Source organism: Meleagris gallopavo, chromosome 9 (assembly GCF_905368555.1).
Source record: "Meleagris gallopavo chromosome 9, MGAL_WU_HG_1.1, whole genome shotgun sequence".
Classification (NCBI taxonomy): Eukaryota; Metazoa; Chordata; class Aves; order Galliformes; family Phasianidae; genus Meleagris; species Meleagris gallopavo.
The window spans coordinates 11961524-11981373 of NC_139412.1; the positions used below are offsets into that span (position 1 = coordinate 11961524).

General features: G+C 38.1%; 2 protein-coding genes across 3 annotated transcripts in view; one reads left to right on the plus strand and one right to left on the minus strand.

The window, feature by feature from the left end:
* The window catches only part of LOC116216936 (uncharacterized), a 245225-nt gene that overhangs the window by 210549 nt on the left and 14826 nt on the right, over positions 1 to 19850 (minus strand). For both annotated transcript variants that reach the window (XM_085230395.1, XM_085230394.1), the window contains exon 2: positions 2520 to 2647. In XM_085230395.1, coding sequence (XP_085086521.1) covers positions 2520 to 2607 — 88 coding nt within the window. In that variant the 5' untranslated portion in view covers positions 2608 to 2647. The remainder of the gene's footprint in view (positions 1 to 2519; positions 2648 to 19850) is intronic.
* On the plus strand, positions 120 to 12463 carry LOC100548196 (homeobox protein CDX-1-like). The gene is made up of 3 exons (XM_031554674.2): positions 120 to 573; positions 9238 to 9383; positions 12068 to 12463. Exons 1-3 carry the CDS (start codon positions 135 to 137, stop codon positions 12320 to 12322), a joined length of 840 nt encoding a protein of 279 aa, XP_031410534.1. The 5' UTR covers positions 120 to 134; the 3' UTR covers positions 12323 to 12463.

A 19850-nucleotide genomic window follows, 5' to 3' on the forward strand; every position in this document is an offset into this window, starting at 1 on the left:
GAGGGCTAGCATGAGTCATTTATAGAGCCAGTCAGAGCTAGAAAAGAGAGAGAAAGAAAGAGGAGGGGAAGAGATCAAACAAACACTGTGAGGAGCAGGATGTCCCAGCAAGACAAAGCCAGGCTGTGAGCACCATGTACGTGAGTTACCTTTTGGATAAAGAGACCAGCATGTATCCAGGACCTGCAAGGTGCAGCAACAACAACCTGCCAGTGCAGAACTTTGTGCCCGCTCCCCCCTACTCAGACTACATGGGGTACCACCACGTGCCAGCTCCAGACAGCCACGGACAGCCCGCGGGAGCCTGGGGACCCCACTACGGCCCCCAGAGGGAGGACTGGAACGCTTACGGCCCGTGCCCGGGGCCCTCCGGCACGGCTGCTGCCGCGCAGCTCAGCGGCTCGTCTCCTGGGCAGGGCTCCTACAGTCCAGCTGAGTACAGCTCCCTCCATCCCGCTGCACCCGGGGGGTTACCTCCTGCAGGTACCGTTGGCACACAGCAGGTCTCCCCCACCAGCCAAAGGCACAGCTCTTACGAATGGATGAGGAAAACGGTGCAATCCACTTCTACAGGTATGAGGGCAGTGAGGCTATGCTGAGATTTCCCTTTTTTGGGTGGTTGGTTTTGGTTTTTGTTGTTTTGTTGTTGTATTTTTTTGCCAGGGTTCCATACGTTTTAACAACAAGGAGATTTGAACAAGACTCTTGCTAGCAGGTTCAATTTTTGGATGCTGTTTTTGATCAGCTGATGATTCTTTATGTATCTTTCCTTGACATCCATAGCTGAAGCCAATACAAAGCAATGCCCTTTGACAGTATTTTCATTTGAGATACATTTTTTAAAAGTTACATCAAATAATTGCTTTTAGCAGGAGTCCAATAGATTTAAAGAATCTACTAAGTTTCTGCAGAAGTCGGCAGAAAGAAATCATGATGAAAGCATCAAATTTCTCCACCATCTATGCCTTGCTTATTTTCCTTAATTTTTAGAATAGACATGAATAGTTCAAGTAAAACATATATAGTGTTGGGGATGGAAATACCTTTGTATTAAATATAGCCCCCTAAGAACAGTAAAATGAAATATCTGCAGGATCAAATGCTTTAAGAACAGGAACAAGGAAAGGCTTGCCACTCTTCATAGCAGTAACTCAAAATACACAGGAATATAAAGATCTTTGGTAACAAAACAACTTAATACTATGAAAGGTCAATCTCCAGTAGGAGTGGATGATTAAAATAAAATGCTGCAGTCATGTTTAACAAGTAAAAATAAGAAGTCTGAGGCAACGATTCTCTTTGGTTGTAGGAATTAATGCAAAAAAAAAAAAAGTACAACTATTAAACACACCAAAAACATCTCTGTTCCTTGTATCAACAGAAAAAAAATAACAAAACAAGGAAGGGGAGAAGGAAAGGCAGAGGGGCACTGCCTGAAAGGAACAGGGACAATCTTCTATAGAGGTGTGTGATCCCCCAAGTTTCTGAGCAGTTTTGACACGCACCAACAGCGGTAGGAGTAAAGGATGCTCAGTACCTCCCCCAGAGATGCTCACAGTATCTCAGTGTCACAACTTATGGAGATTCCCTTCCTTCCAGACCTTCCTCCCTTCCCAGTTCAGTTCCCACACACCTGTAAATATGGTTTTCAAAGCCAGTATTGAATTAAACTCTGAAGGGAAAACAATTATTTAAACAACTATTTTACATAAATGAAAGCAACTAAACCAAAAAAATTATCTTTGCTAAAATAATGCACCTATTTTGCACAGACACAGAGTCATATCTACTCCTGCTCAATGCAACTTTAGCTCACAGAGAGTCACGGACTTTACTTGGACAGAGAACGTTCCTTACATTGGGTGAACAAGAATGTTGCAAATACAAAAGACAGAGGTTGCTGAAGACTTTTTTATTTTAAAATATATATCTCATGGCTGTTCTTCACTGAATGCTACTCAAGAAAAGACAAAAGAGGGCCAGTCTTGCAAAAACTTACTGCTTTCTTTTGCGTAGTCCTTATAAATACAACGAAAATTCTCATGGGCAGCATGATTTACAGATGGCAACATACGTCCTCAAAAAACACTACTATTTCTCTTTTTTTTACCTACCTGCCTCTTGCTCTTTTGGGTTTAAATGGTAGCCTTACAGTTCTGTCTTTTTGCACAACCATTAGGAATTTTAATAGAGATTTTGTAAAGGAAAGAAGAATTAAGTATCCTGTTTATTGCCACTTTTTAGTCCCTGTGAAAAAGATATGAACTATTGTTCCTGAAAATAGGAAAAATAAGGCTTAGACTTACCTGAGGGCACTAAAGCAAATTATAGAAATAAAAAGTGTTATTTGTTCATTATGTGTTGCAAAATAATACTTATCAATAATATGATTTCACTATAGAGATGATGAATATTAAGGCAAGTAATTTTTGCAAGATGTTCTTAAATGTCTGCAAGAAATGCCACTCTAATTGTATCCATTTACAATCAGGAGAGACTCCTTCTGTAGACTTACTTACTTATATACCACTTGGCAGGAGTCTGACTTGTAACAGCAACAGAAACAAGACCTAGAAATAATGACATTTCCATCTCCAGGGGTTTCATCGTTATCTTCTCTTGTTGTGATGCTTCATAGATTCATGACCTGACAGAAAAGAAAGAAAAATTCTTGATTGAAATGTCTCCCACTGCCTCATACCCACATCTTCTCATATTGTTATTTATACAATTCACTTGGAACAGAAGAAGAAATGATTTCAAGTTAGATTTACTGTATGTAACTTAAAAAACAACATTGAATACAAAACCAGAACTTCACCTGGTATTAAGCAAAGTTCATGAAATATGCTACTTAAAACTACCAAAAGAGCTCAGTAGTTAATGCAAGACTATCGTGCTGATATAGTGGTACTGGAATGCATTTCCCACATAAAAGACCTAATCAGGCTTTCATCCACCATCCTCCCTGGTTGAAGGATGTATGAACGCTCCTTCTGCAGTTTTCAAACTGGAGGGAGTAGGACTTCCTCCTTGTAGGTTCTAATGCCTGCTCACTGCTTCCCTGAGAGTATTCAGGATACAGGAGAAAGCAAATGTGTTCTGACTCAGACCACTTGAATAAAGGAGTATTTTGTATGGACTATGTCTGAGTATTTTCATCCAAGAATACTAGTGGAAAAAGACTCTTTCCTAACCCTTACACTGCACCTATCTGTCTCAGTTGCTAAAACATCAAACTGAAAGGAAAAAGAAACCCATAGCTACTAGCAATAGTAACAGAGGTTAGAACCATGGCAACTGGAGACAGCAATTCTATGTACACAAAGCATAATTACAGGCAGATTCTTTGATGAAAAGTATAAGCCCATCATTGAATAAACTACAAATCTCCTTATATTGATTTCTGTATTTTTATGGAAGTATGCAATCCCTTGCATAGGAGTAGCCTTTACAAAAGTAAAAAAAGGGCTAAAAAGCCCTTGTGAGAAAACAAAATACATCTGTGTAAACCTGTGCGCAAAATCTAAAGTATGAAGAGGTAACTGCCAGGTAGTTTCAGCAGCAACGAGAATTAGACATCTTAAGTATATCTTAAAATCTGCACCTATCTAATTATTAAAAAAGGAGGGAGCAAGTACAGAAACATGGGGAAAATAACTGTAAACAGAGACATTAAGTACAGGAAACGCTGTTGTCATTCAAACTTTACTCTGATGATTTTTTGGTGGTGCTGACAGGTGCTGACAGTATCATTACCAAATGCTTCGTAAATGTAGAGTATCTAGAAGAAAGAAGAAGTTATATCAAATGTAAGAAAGAGAAGCAGCACTTTTAAGGAGTCATTCTTGCAAAATGCTGAATGCCTAAAGAACACCTGGAAAAAAAAAATCCAGGTAATCACTTGCTTTTTAGTTTATACAGTCACTGGCAATGTGACTTTTCCTGACCTTGCCACTTAGAAAACTGCCTGCACTTTCTATAGCTTTCGTTCTTGTCCCAAACAAAACCCCACAGAGCAGTCTGTCCACTTGTCATTTAAAAGTGACACAATTATTTTGTTTTGGATTCAGTTATCTTCTGTATTATGAAGATGAATTGTTTACACTAACCAAGGGCAGAATTGCCAATGAGCATTATTACAGAACATAATCAAAATGGAAAATAATTGCACTTTAAATAGAAGTCAACAGAAGAGAGGGGGGAAAATCCCCTAAGTCCAATGAAAGTTTCTGATTCTATCATGCTACACTGTTCTTTTCACCATGAGTTATCTGAACATGTATAATAAGAAAAAACGATCAAGAGCCAGCAGAAAATACAAATATAGGATTTCAGCATCACAAACCTCTATGCATCCAACTTGGCAATATTTCTATTCAGCTGATTGAGAATTGTGGCAGAAATGCAATTGCTGACACTGTGCAGGACAGCACCCTTCTAACTTCACAGAACTTCATGTGCAGTACAGTGTCCTTCTTCAAGACATTTATTCATTTAAATTACTTTTGTTTCACAAATTCAATTAAATCAGTGAAATTCTCTAGGGTGAGTTTAGACTTTTTTTCCCTAAATTTTAAAGTGCATGAATATTGAGAAATAGCTCCCTCACAAAAAAAAAAAAAAAGAGAAAAAGAAAAAAAAAGAAAAAAAATCCACACTGCTGGGCCCTGACCTCCAATGGTCCTTTATTATTAACTCAAAAAACTAACTATAGTCCCTCTCTTAAAACTGAGCCACCATAGAGATGCAGATATGAACAGAACAAATCTTCAGGCCAGAAAACTATTCCACATTTGAAGCTGACATACTGCCTTTCAGCCATCACGTATAGATATTAACTCCCTCTGACCAGTACTAAGCTGTACAAGTGAGATGCTGACACTTGTAAGTAATCTGACACTATTCTGTACATCTCCTGTCTGAACGAGGTAGCTGCTGGATTTTAGGAATGATATCCATTGAGGTAGATGGAGGATATTCCTGGACAGTTAAGAGAGGATGCACTAAAGAAGGGGCCAGGGACCAGTTCTCATGCTAATTTATTTTACTTTGTAAACTAGTTGTGAGGTCTGACCGTGTTGGTTTGGTTTGGTTTTTTTCTCCTTTCCTGGGCTACATTGTCTTTGGTTTTGAGGCCTATCTGTCATATTGAGGCAACAGACCCTCTCAACACTTCTCTTTGCTTTGATATGCAGCCTTGTCTCTTCCTTCTCCCTTTTTTCTTCAGGAGTTATATTGCCGGAAAGGGTGATGATTTTCACAGCAAATAAAGAGGCCTTCTCCTAGCTTTATTGTCTTCAGAAGAAATGCTCTGTGAATTTTATGACCAAGGGGAAAGCTGTTCCCTTCCCCCAACTCAGAACTTGGCCAGTCACAAAAATTGCTGAAGAGGGTGTGATAAGACAGGACTGTTAAACTTTATCTCACAAGAAGTCTTCTAAGGCTGAAATATCTTATTTCTCCTCACTCTAAAGACAGTCTTAAATAATCACTACTTGTAAAATAGTTGCAATAGTTTTGGCAAAACTTGCTGTTCTTAAATAGCTCACCCAACTCAGAAAATCTGTCCCCTCGACACAGAGGCAGTTTTCAAAGCTCTTTATTTTAATTCCGCCCAGCTACTGATAATTTCCCCAACCACCTGCAACAATACATTCCCAATAAAACTGATACTAAGTCACTGATTAAAATGATGATCATCTTTAATAAAAGGTTAACACTGCCAAAAGGTAAATGCTGGTCATTTCACTCATGTAAGTAAAATCTGCAGGACTTTAGTCAGCTAAAGGATTGGATTAGAATATTAACCTTTATCATTGAATCATTATATTTTGTCATTATCTACCAAAGAGATCTGACAAATGGAGAACATTCTTCTGCTCTGTCTCTGGGGGTGATGTATTAGTTCTACCTCAGATTTTACCCATGTAGTACTTCTTGAAATAAAATGCATCACTGTAATTGAAATGAGCAGAAGATCAGTAAGATTCACAACAGAATGCCATACGTTCTATCTACATACCTGTTTAATAACAAGCTTTATTGCTGTTAACTTTAGAACATAAATAAAAAATCTACTCTGCCTTGGAAATGATACTTGTAAGTAATCTGACACTATTCTGTACATCTCCTGTCTGAACGAGGTAGCCACATGCAGAGCAACTCCAAAACAGCATCCAACAAAGGGATGCAGAATTCCCTCGCAGACACTGGGACCTCACCATGCCTCGCCGAGAGCAAAACATGATATTGCTAGCAACAAGGGTTGTCTCTGAAGATCTCAGCAGATCTCTACAGCTCAGATAAGGGTTTAAACACCTAAAATCAGGAATAGGAAGCTATATCTTGAAATTTTCCATCTTGTTTTGGCAACAGAAGCACATCTGATGTTTGACTGTGACTTCTGAATGAGAACAGAGCTGAAGATAAGATCACCTTTCTCTTTTGTGTTCTCCATCTTAACAACACAAAAGAGACTAAGGAAACATCTTAAACATTTCTGTCCCACAGAATGACCTCAAGTTCTCATTTGAAGAGGGGAGGAAAAAAAAAACAAAAAACACACCAAACCAGGCCAGAGATCTAAAGTTAAATATATATCAAGTAAAGCATTAAAGCACCACAGGGACCATATGTTAAAAAATTTATACTTCGAATGAATGAAAACAAATGTCATAGTGTTTCTGTGGACTGGGCTAAATAATTGCTGTTCTCCAGAGACTAACATTTTCCCCATAATATTGTAAAATTAGCAGCACTTTTCACTTAATTATCTGAGTAAACATGAGCTAATTCTGCTTTTCACTACAGTTCTATAATGATAGAAATGCTACTGAGCTGAGCGTCTGACCCAGCCAAGCAGGCACAGTGTCTACGAGAAAATTAACAGATTAATTTGACAGAGTTGTTTTGGCTGCACAGAGAGAGCAGAAACACCAGCATAGGCAACAAACAAAAATGTATACATTCATTTTTCCTACTGAAATATTCCAAGCACACTGATGATCTCATAACAGTTGGAAAATATTCATATCACTGTAAACTCACTATTAATGGACAGTGCTTCCCCACAGTCAAAGAGCAAGAAGTACGGAAGCTGAAGACCAAATTCTAATGTACATCTTGTAATGAGAGCTGGGAGGAATCCCAGAGAAAGCCTATCACATAGAGTGAACCAGACACTGCCTACAGTCAGAGGTATTTTGTTTACAGCACTGCAGTGACCAGGACTTCCAGTGCTAACCAACTGTGTGTCCAACATCTATACCAACAGTACAGAGTGGGTCATCACCTTAAGAACCTTGTCATGCATGTAGTACCTTTATGAGCCAAAAATTCTTACAATTTGCCAACAAAGTCAAATCCTGGAAGAGAATTCATTACTATGTGGTGTATGCATTTAGATAAGTAGTAGAAGGCAATTTTAACTTTAAATATGTTCAGCTATTAAAACAATGAAACTATGCCTTTCTCCACTGATGGGGAAAAACACATTGACCTGTGAAACCAAATCATGAATTAAAGGATAAAGTACTTCAAGATTCCACTACAGTTCTGTACCTTGAATTCTGAGCTTTGGGAACTACTTCACAAGCTAGGGAAGCTGGAAGAAGGGGCTGAGGAGCAGCCAGTCTTTGGTACCACCAATAAGCCCCCAGCTGTTCTGTGCTGCAGAGAAGACTGGATGCTCAGTGGTGACACATCATGGGGAGCTGCTCAGAGAAGGACATTTTGCCAATTCACTGATAGTCTATTTTGGTGCACTCCATTAATTACTCTCATCACCAGTGCAAGTATTATAAGTTTGAAGTATACCTTTTTCTGAAGAGTAAGGCATGCATACATTTTTTTCAGAAAGTGATCTGTAAGGCAAAGATTAAAAAAGCCCTTGTATGAAGCTAAGCTACATCTGTAGCACAACTAGACTGCTACAGGCAGCAAGCCCCAGTATGCCTCCCATTTTATGTATGATCCAAGAGACTCTGACTCCGATGGGTTGTTCTTGCCCATTGGACAGGAAGGCACACAAAGCATAGTACCACTGTGCAACACATAGCACAAATCACCAACTTCAAATGTGTTCCGTCCCAGACAATTTACAGTCAAGATATATACATTTGAACAAGTATCCAGATGAAAACGGACAAGGAAGCACAAAACAAACCAACAAGTGATTTGCAATCACTGTAACATTGGTTTTAGCCCCAAAACAATCTAATCTTTCCAAAATGTAGGAAGACCTTAGGGCAGGGCTCAAGGGCCATGATTTTAGGCAGCTGTTGACCTCCAATGTTTTGATTGCCTAAAATGAACATTAACAAGAATGAAAAGGCTGATGGAAGGGAAGCATCAGCAGTCTCCCTCATTCTCAGTTGTGTTTAATGACTGCCAACATCTGTCCACACAAATGATCCTGTATGAAATCAATACATTCTAGCTACTTGCATCTGTGTTCACTTGCTTATATCATTTGCTCTTACCTTTTTAAAGACCCAGTTACTGCTGAACCAGGTCTGCTTCAGCTGGCTGTACCCATATCTAAAACGTTACAGCCGTGCTGCCTGAAAAGAAACCAATGGTGCAATTCTAGCATTGCTGAACATCCTTTGTTAAGTATTGCTTTCTTTCCCTCTTTTTTAATTAATTCCCATTTGAAAATGTATTTTACTATTCCCTGAGAGGTGATCAAGGTGTGGTTAGATTGTGCTAGACTTGAAGGAAAAACACAGCCACCAAATTGCAATAACAGCAACAGTATTGTATCGATAGCTAGAGCTATGGAAGCTCTCAGTATTTTCTATGCAGAAAAACATCCTTCAGGATTCATCTCTGAATTAAGTAGCAGTCAATCAACTTTAGGAGAGAGAAAAAAGCAATTCAACAGTGGGCAGTAAGCCTGCATCAGAACTGGGAACAGAACCCGGACTTTCTGGCTCCTCATTCTTAACAAGAACAACTTCTCTTTCCCAAATGATAACCCAAGGGTAATAAAGAGTACAAGAATCAGTTTATCATCTATTTACTAAGGAGCAAATCCCAAAGTTGATGGTATTACCCTCTTGTGTTGTAAATTGACACAACTCCACTACAGTCAAGGAAGTTACTCTGGGTAAGTGCATAGAGAACCAGGCCTAAAATACCCACAAACATTTGTCAAATGTAAAGTCCAGTATTTTATGTTATTGAAGTTAAAAAAATTCTAGGTTGAAGCAATGTGTTCTTCTTTCAAAACAGGTAAAACAAGAACAAGAGAGAAGTACCGAGTGGTTTACACAGATCATCAGAGATTAGAATTAGAGAAGGAATTTCATTACAACAGATACATTACAATCAGGAGGAAGTCTGAACTTGCTGCAAACCTAAGACTTTCCGAGAGACAGGTAGAGTATGGATTGCCCATTCAGAATTTCCTTTGCATTTATTATTGCCAAGGAGGACATAACCACACTGGTTAAGAATACAGAAATGCTAATACCTCAAAACTAACGTGACTGAGTTCTCTTTGCAATTTAGGAACTCATACTATCCAGCTGAATGGCTTGATGGCTTTGTTTGCATTTGTTTTGAAATATCCCATCAGCACTAGTTCAGCTCGCTGATGACAGCAGAGAGTTTTGCAGCTGCACAGAAAAGACAAACAGAAGTCCGACATACAGTCTTGTTCTGAGAAAATATCAGCCAAATCCTGCCAGGACTTTTTGCTGTTCAGCTGGGTCAGTATTACTAGGGAGAAGCTTTTGCAAACATTTTCAAATTCTGGTTCCATTGAGGTCAGTGGGAAACCTTAAACAAGGCCATTCTTAGTAGTGGCATGGATAATGAATATAAGTGATGAATTCCAGTATGCTCAGGACACTGAAGATATTTCGGTCTTGGCTACCTTCTACCTTTTGTTTGAAATTCCCTACACACTTGCTAATCCTTTCTCCTTTCCCTGTTCCCCTCCATTCCCTGCAAATTCCACTTCCTTTCCCACAACTTAAATCCATTCTTCTTGACAAAAAGACAAAATACAATTTGCCCTGGAATGACGCCACGTTCTTCAATCACGTAATTGTTGTGCCTGTGCCACCTCCTGCTGCAGCAAAGCAGGAGCCCAGCTCTCAAGCACCTCAGCTGACTCATGCCAAGCAAGATAAAAGGCCCGTCTAGATCTCCAGTATACTGCTAATGTAGGCTGAGCATGTTCTGTCCCATTTTACCTGGGGGTTTCTTAACACAGAACACTGAAGTAAGCATCGATCTTAAAAGATTCATTGGAAGGACTCCACAAATAGATTATCTCAAGACAGAAGAACAAAGAATGACACACAAACTAGAAAGGGAAGAAGTAATATCTAATTAATTTTTAAGTGACAAATGATGCACTTCTGATAAAGACAGGATACAAAAATTAAGGAGATGGTAAGGACAAGAAAGGAGATAAAAATCACTCTTCGGGATTACTTGCACAACTAAGCAGTAGCAAAAATACTGTAAAAAGATAGTAACAGGTAAAGAACAAGTCCACATAAATACAAATCTGCAAGATTAGACTAATAGCTTACTTGTATTTGATAACTGGTATGCAACCTTTAAATGTCTACTAAAACATCTTTCTGAATCTGCTGCAGGTCTCTGCATCTCGTTTAACAATGAAAGAGAATAAAACCCCTAAATTCAAAGCAGATAGGGCCAAACACAAAGGGCAATTTTGAATCAGGTATTAGTTTGGTTTTTAGATAGTTTCATGTCTTCATATATTCTGTCAAATGATGGGAAAAGCTAGATTACCGCAGTGCAGTCAGAATGTATGATATTTGAGACAGCTTTAATAGAACACAAACATCATTGGCTACTGATGTGATATTTCAGAAATTAAGACGACAAAATGAACTGCCACATGTTTGAGATGACAGCCTGGGACTTAACAAACCTGTGTTCACATTTCTACAAGCTTTATGTGCATCTGGAATCTTCACATTCAGCTGGAAAATGGGTATAATAATGGCTCAAGAATAAGTACACTGAAACTGTCAGAGTCCTCATGATATCTTGAGGGACTTCACCACTAGATTTCTTTTAATGGCCACAGATATCACCACTTTTTACAGTTTTCCCTTCTTTCTGACTGTCAGTTATTTCTCTGCCAAGGGACTAGAAAGGAAAAGAAAACAAATCAATATTCCTCAGCAAAACAAAGATTTTTCTTTGGGTTATTTAAAATAGTTAACAAAAAATCCCACATCAGGAATTCGTATCTAAAGACATTTCAGTTGCCACAGAATAGTCACATTTTCACACCTGAACAAATTCTGCTACATTTTCAATTGAACATTGTTAGCTTTACCTCACATTCTCACCTGTTCTGTCCCAATCAAAATCCAAATATTCTTTAATAGTTCATCTCTTCTCAAAGATTGCATTTCTGTGACAGAGCAATGACTAAGAAATAAAGTCATGGACTGTGTGGAAAATAGCAGCAGATTTTGACTTCATCTAGATGTGCAAAAAAAAGTGCTTAGCTACTAAGGCAACACTTTTATAATGCTCTGAAGTTAAACATACCTACAATAGCGCACTGGTGAATTTCTGCTCACAGGTATATTTCCATTGGCTTACACATTGTAGCAAAAGAATTAATGTTCCGCATCCAAACAGGAAATCTTTTCTCCGTTCATAGGCCAGTAATAGGCTTTGAGTTGGTCTGAGTTAGAACATATAGTTTTCAAAGTAAGGATACTTTCAAATTCTTTTGGCCACCACTGTGATGCATTAGGTTCTATTTGACTTTGAAAAAAAAAAAAAAAAAAAAAATCAAACTCATTTCATAAATACTTTCTAGGAATAAATCGCTAAAAAAGCTATTTATCAAACAAAATATTTTATTATCAGAGAGGAAAGATTATCTATGTGGAAAAAAATACACAAAAGCAAGCAAAGAGCTCAGTTGTCCTAATTTGCTACTGCCTTTCTCACTGTTCCTCATGCAGTTGATTTTCTCCTATGCCCCTTGACTACACACATAAAGAACCACACTGCATTCTATTAACAACTGTAAAAAATTTCCTCTGCTCCTCTGCAGGTGAAAATCTGGTTCCAGAACCGCAGAGCCAAAGAAAGAAAATTAATGAAGAAGAAAATGACTCATTTTGATGGCAGCAATCTCGGCTCTATGCAGAGTGACTCTGGCTCAGTGAGCCCAATGCCAGCTCCTGACCAACAGACTCACTCAGAAATGCCCAGCTCTTTGTTCCCTCCTCCACCTCCTCCAGCTCCGCTTCCGATGAATGGCCTGCAGCACACTGGGAACCTGCAGCAGGTGGTGGCCTCTCAGTAAGATTGGCTGAGGAGCTGCTGCTTAACGAACACTATGAACTACCGGTACACAGAGCACTACAATATGAAAGAGGACATCTGCAGCTGTTTTGCAGGGGTCCCCAGCATGACACAGTTCTGTGCACATAAGCTTCAAGTTCAATAAATCAAGAGTCACTTGCCGGGTCTGCAGGACAGTGCAAGTTCCCAGCGGCCCTGGAACTGCTGTGTGTCCTAGGAGTCCTAGCTGCAGAGAGCCTCACAAGAGAACGTCACAAGGCAAGCATCCCTGCAGCAGGTGGGCAGGCACAGGAGAGGAGGAGAACCAAGGGCTAGCATGGCCACTTGTTAACCATATTTTGTGAACAAACAAAGCACAAAAGAGGCCATAGGCAGTATGACATGGCTAGGCTGTGATAGCAGCTTAATGCGAGTGCTCTGTCCCCTGCCCCTAGGTAAAGAGTGTATTCCTTCTCTTTCCATTTCCACACAGGTTCCATGTACTAATCTCACTTCCATTGATGTTACACGTGGACCTTGATAAATGACAACCTGGCTTAATTGTCTTGACCCACTTGATGGAAAGCCTGAGTTGTGGTGGTTGCACTCACTATGTTTTAACAGTAAAGGTCATGGATGAGCTTTTTGGATTTGTTTTGACAGTACGATTTCCAGTGCTCCCTATACTGGTACAAACATGCATGTATCAATCTTACCAATCTTTCCAATCTTTCTGGAAATGTGAATCTTGGCCTAAGTTCATTTTTAGTGGAGATTGCATTTTGTGAGACAGCATAACCCCTGGACAAAGATGCAATACTTGCATTCAACTAATTTTATATTTGGAGTGATTTTCAGAGCTATTGTGATACTAAAAAAAAAAAAAAAAAATTAAAAATCTGAGAAGCTAAATTAATAGCAGACAAAGCAAAAAAAATTTTACCTGGATATAAGATCTTCCCAATATATAAGTGGGCACGTAATACTAATCTCCTAAACCCACATCTGAGAATCTAAATAGGAGGTTCCAATTCCCAAATGCTGATCCTTTCAACACTAAGCAGACTTGGGAAGATAATCGTTGCTTAAGAATAATCTGGATATCTGCTTCCTGAATTGACTACCAATTACACATCCATAATCTCTGCCTGCAAAGAGAAAATGTTTGAAGCACTCGGGTAATTTGGGAATTTATGCTTCCTTTGCCAAAAGCTATTTAGAAGTTTAGGATGCTTATCCTCATGAATTTCCATCAAAGTGTCCTCCTAAATATCTCCAACACAGTTACAAATAAGACTGAGGAACATTAAGTCATTTCGGCACTACGTTTTGTTTTTTTCTTAATTATAACAAATAGTACTATTAGATCATCAAAATGTAGGTAATGTAAAGTTACTTTGTATATAGAGAACATTAAAATAAATGACGTTTTCAATGATCATTTGCCAATGTGATATTAGCCCCTGTAGAAAATGAACATAATTTCCATGAACATTCTGTTGCTGAATTGCAGCATCAAGTTGAAAAGCAGGGAGATGCTTAGAAAAAAACAGAGAATGATAAAACGAGGCTGACTCAGGAAGATGGCAGTTTTCACTCTCTCTCTCTCTCTCTTAATTTTACATAGAATTTTCTGGTTGTAACAAGGACTGCACGAAAGAAGAGTAAACTTAAAAGGGATACACATCTATATTGTAAAATTCCCACACTTTTCCTTCCACTGTGCTGCTAACAAGAGTACTTTGAAGCTTTGTGTTGGTAAGATAAGCCAAATTAGATGAAGAAACTCAATTAAATACAATTCAAAGTTCAGCAACAGAAAAACTTCTAGTCTTTTCACCTATTATGAAAAGCAGAACATGACAAATAGCACTTATGAACAGGAGTGATTTAACATCCACACTGATGAGCACAGCCACCAAACTGAAACATCGATCTCCCAAGAGATACTTACTGCATGCATCTAAAAGAAGAATCCATTGGAAATGCACAGAACAGCCATTCTGCCTACAGAGGGAAATGCTACAGATATTTTACATACAGTTCATAAGCATATTTTAACTTAACTGATACTGAAAAAGGTTCAAGAGAAAAGCAATCTCAATTTGGCCAGTTAAACAGCATTAAGGTTGCATACCAAAGAAAAATCAGTAAAAACACCCAGATTTACAATTTAGAGCTTGTCAGAATACAGAAAGCAGCTTCGTTTTTTGTAATGATATACAATAATTTGATACCTAGTTCTAGCTAAATGCACCAGAGCCCCAGGATTTTGCAGGATCAAATTCATTGTTAGATTTAATCACATTTCCATGACAAAGTTTGATTTTGTAACTGATTTTTTAAAATAATATATTTTAAAAACATTCTTACAAACTAAAAGAAAATAAATCTGAACTCAACTTCTTTCTCTTTAAAATTATTTAAACATCATTCAAAGAGTGAGGGATCAGGCAAAATGACCCATTTTATCTTGTTTACATGTAGAAGAGTTATTGAGGAAGATAAGTGGCTACTTTGAAGATCTGCCTCATTTCTGCCCCAGTTTGCTGAAAGCATGCTTGCTATAGGTTGCTATGTGTTTCCAATCAGAAGTTGTTAAGTACACAAAATAAGGCTGGATTTTATTTGCAGAAGCACATGTTCAAAGGTTAAAATTTATTGCTCCAAAAGCAGTATCTATAAACCAGGGCAATACCTTAGGGATTATTAACCCTCTAGTTATGCCAGTGATTGTTTTACGTGGTTTGATGTTTTGTTTTGTTTTTAACTTACTAACAATCTATTCAAATAAGTATTTTCCAGTGTGCTTTAATCCTTCAAAAAGTTGTCCACCAAAAAAAAAAAAAACAGTAAGCTATTTTTCATTTAAAAACTTGCAAAATACTGTTGCATAGCTAAACTAAAAATGAGATTAATCAAATCAGAGACAAATAACTGGAAGTATTTTGGTCCAACATTTTGAGTCATGAAATACCTCTGAACACTACCTGCTTCTCTTCCAACTCTGGGCATATCACATAACCTATCACTTTTAGCACATCTATAAAACTAGGGACACTAAAGCAGAGTTGCTGCAGAGATGGATTGGTTGTTAGCAAAGTGCCTTGAAGAAGAAAAGCATACCGTGGGCTACATCACAGGAATATCTAAGCCCTTAATCCTAATTGTGATTAAAGCAACAATCAAGGTATGTGCAATTTTCAGAGGAATTCACTAACCTTTAATTCCCCATTACCCAGAAAGAAGGGTATGGCACAAAAAGATCAAGAACATACCTGGCAGGATCTCCTACAAAAACTTCATGCAACTAAGAAAGCCATGCAATTCAAAATGACATTTCCAAACAAAAGAAAAAAAACCTTTCAGAGAGACAAATAGATTCATTCTAGGTGTTAACACAGAAAATAAAAATCGTGCTTCTACGTGCACTGAGATGGTGCATCTCTGAACAACTTAGATGGCCTGTCACGTTTTGGAAATGGCACTGGCTGTTATTAGTGAGACTCAAAACTGTGTCGACATCACTATTAAAAGAATAGGCACTGTTTTAATGGTGAAAATGTTTTCCAGCTGTTTTAATGATCAAAGAGCACAAATAACTTTTTTTATATATTTTGTAACAAACCATTCTGTGAAGTATGTCAAAATGGAGAGGCTTAACTTAGATTTATCCTGCATGCTCTTGGTCCTCCAGAGCAGGAGGGACTTGATACACACGACCTTTCATTTGAGAGCAAGGAAGAACAGTTAAATTTCTATGACAGAAAGGCTGATCTGCCAGGAACATAAGCCATGTGTATAGCAAGAATTGTAAATAGTAAAAGCGATCAATTCCTTTGTTTCCTCATGAAAAACAAAGACCACGCTCAAGGAACATCCAAAGGACTAAATACTGAGCACCAAACAACCCCCATCTAGGTGTATTCCAGTCAGGATGAACTAGCTACACTAAATGGGAATCCACACCGCAGGTTCAGGAAGGAAACCAAATATCAACAGAGGATCTGTTGCAGCTCTGCTAAAAAGGATCAATTTAACCTTTTAAAACATTTTTATTACTGTTTATATTATTGATTTTGTAACAGATTTTAAATTGTCTCGATTTCAAATCAGAAGACACACTTTCCTAGCACAGCAACACTGGTGCAGATCATACATGACATGTACTGCCACTACCTTAAGGAAGGGGAAAAATTAACATTAAGAAATGAAAGCTAAATCACTGTTAGCAGCAATCAGAAAAACAGCTATAAGGGGCAGGAGGGTAAACATGATCACCATACTCCCAACAATTCATTTTTCAATATCAATAATTTTTTAGAAGGATTTGTTAACAAGCAAAATCTAAGAGTATGGAATTCAAAATTGCGGTATTGGACAGTTGTCATTTTTATTTCTACTTGTTTGTACGGAGTGGAACTATTGAAATCTCTCTCTTTTCCCCTCAGAAGAGCTAAATTCAGCAAGTGAAAGTAACTCGTTACCATGGCTGATTCAGCTCTCTGAGCTGTACCACACTCATCAGTAAGGCATGGTCTGGCATCTCATACCCTGAAAATGAGACCTAACTAGACTGCCATATATTAAACCATCCCAATTAAAAAGAGTAAATAACATTTTCAGAATGGTTGTGTTTGTAGAAGCTCTCATGAAAGCAAGATCACTCTCTTCAGTGGTTGTTTTAAAATTAAGAAGCCAAAGCCTTCATTCCTGAATTAATAGACTTTTTTTTTTTTTTTTTCCATCAAAACTGACCTCAGCTGACAGCATGCTCTGTACTGACTGTCCTTTTCCTCAGATTTATACAGCTATTAATGTTATGAGGATTGAGTGTGCATTTAAAGCCTGGTTTGAATAAAAGGTAACGTCTCTGGAATATTACATTAAATCCATCATTAATATGATAGCTCCCTACCTAACTCCTTAACCAGCCATTCCACTGAAATTGTAGGCATGCAGTTATAAAGGTGCCAGCAAGAAGCATTCCCAAGCCCTACATTATTGATGTGTTACTGGAGCGGTCCCCTGGAGGCAAGGAAACAAACATCTGTTCCCAGCACCTTAGCTAGGATGAGACATACTGAGCTTGTATACTTTCTTCACCTCAGAAACATTACCCCAGAAAGTAGATTGCATACAATTTTCAGGTGTCAGGAATATATTTCTTATCTTTTTATATAAAGGAGAGTGACTTTGTGAGGAAGCATTCACAATATGCTTATAAAAACAATCACAGGTATAAACACCTTTAACTCATATATTGTACAGGTCAATTTTAATCTACCAGTACTGCTGAAATTGCAGCTATAATACTTGCCATTAAAACACCTTAACCACATACTTGTGGTTACGCTGTTATTGCTGGCTTTGGAAATGCTCTTTAGAACATTACCCATACTAAGGTATACCGACACTGCCTTGAAAACAAAACTTGCATGGCTTCAATGGCTATCACTACATTTGTTGCTGTGAGCATTACTCCATTTCATCAACTACTTGTTAAAAAACTAGACAATTTTCTTCCCCAAAGAGTAAATGTACATAAAGCACTAGGGCTGCTCTGAAAGTAATGCCTCCTATTTTTATTATGTTGGTCAATGATGTCAGATGTGAATGTTGATGGTCAGCAGTACAGGTTGAACTTTCCTACCAATATTCCTTTATGTGTTGTTGCTGTGTGACAGATGGCAGCAGAGGGGCAGTCTGACACAGTGGCGCCTAACACAGAAGTGCATATGAAACAAAAGGGTAGATGTGAATTCCTCCATGAAGAAAAAATTTCACCCACTGACATTCACCAAAGCTTGCTAAGCATTTATGAAAGCCAAGTAGTGGATGTGAGCACAGCAAGGCAGTGGGTGATGCATTTCAGCAGTGGATTGGCCAGGCAAGTTTTCACAAGCACAGCACGCAGCCTCTAGTTTATTGCTGGTGAAAATGCATTGGTAATGGAGGAGACTATATAAAAAAAAATAGGGGTTTGTAGCTGAGAATTTGCTCTGTCAAATAGTGTTATCGCACACTTTGTAGCTGTTGTAGTTTCCAAGGAAACAAATAGGAGGCATTGCTTTCAGAGCTACCTAGGTATATTTAATTTTACACACAAGCCACTTCATTACAACCAAGAGCTCAGGCAATTCCCCATGGACACTGGCTAAATTAGACATAATATTTTGATGGTTGGAGTAAAATGAAGAACGATCAAGTTGGAGCTCAGTTCTCACTCCAGCCACCAGGGTCTCTAAAGCACGTCAACAGTCTTGCTGCCAGTACCTTACCAACGATTCCTATTCTGCCTTTTATTCCACACTGCTGAAAACTGTATAAATATAAATTTCTGTATGGATGGGACTCCTAGACACCTAGCCTACTGCCTCAGATCAGCTTCCACTTTCCTATCGTCCCAGAAAGGCAAAGAGTGACCATGGTAACACAACAGTTCCAAAATCACTTGGAGCAGCCATAAGTAGCACACTCGCCCTTTCTTTCTCACCAGCAACTCACTGCCGCTCCATCACAGTGCAAATATGGACAGGGAAAAATGTTTCTGTCACCGCTACACTGAAGATGATGCAGCTCTGTGGCTCTGAAGCTAATGATAGGGTGGATTTGAGCAGAATGATACATGGGTGGCTAAGAAATTACTCTTGAGAATGCAGACTTCAATTAACAGTCAATTAGCTCTCAAAACCCACCAACTCCAAAATGATGGTATCCTTAAAATACTAGATTGTGAAAAGATGTGGTTCCTTTCTAATGATCCACACAGTTCTTTGATACAAAATGGGAGACATAAGAGCCAGGCTGTGGGAAATGATTTGAATGCTACCATTTTAGTTATCTTATTCTCACACTGGTGTTAAAAAATCTGCAGTCTTACCCAGCAATCTTATCCTTCTATGTAAATCTTTTTAAACAAAATGCCTTATTCAAAGCTTACTATTGTCAACCAATATCAAATCAGTACAGCAATTCGTGATCAGTGTATCTTGATCTAATTACTTTCTGGAAAGAATCGAAATAGATCTAAAGAAATTTCAGATAATGGAACAGGCAAAACAAGAAAGGGAAAGGAGGGGCATAAACAAAAGATAAAAGAAGAACAAGGAATGAAGGATAAGGTTCTGAGATACAAAAAATAGGATCAAGTGATAGTGAAGTTGTGGTGGTATGAGGAGAAGCAGAAACAAAGGAAGATAGTTAAAAATTAAGTTGTTAGTATGTATACATATTATATATAATACTGTCAGTATTTTGTTTAAACTGAACAATGTTCACTGAGTCCACATGTGTTCTTTTATTTTTATTTTTTAAATAAGGAGCATATCAATTACCGGGGTCTAACTTTTTCCATGTCCTATCCTGCAATGCATTCCTCAGCATTATCTCAGGGATCAAGAAATAAATCCATAAATATATATATATATTAAAAAAAAAAACTTGAAGACCACAGCATTTATTAATAAAAGGTCTTAAAAAAAAAGTTCTTCCTCTCTAAGTTCATAGAATCCGTCGGTACTGACATTAGAGGAGATGTGCGAGTATAA

What these genes read in the sequence shown, in the direction of transcription:
- LOC100548196 (XM_031554674.2), top strand. Translation starts at nt 135, where the DNA reads ATGTACGTGAGTTACCTTTTGGATAAAGAGACCAGCATGTATCCAGGA. An exon ending in GGTGCAATCCACTTCTACAG is followed by an intron (nt 574 to 9,237) that starts GTATGAGGGCAG and finishes CTTTCAAAACAG; the next exon opens with GTAAAACAAGAACAAGAGAG. An exon ending in TAAGACTTTCCGAGAGACAG is followed by an intron (nt 9,384 to 12,067) that starts GTAGAGTATGGA and finishes GCTCCTCTGCAG; the next exon opens with GTGAAAATCTGGTTCCAGAA.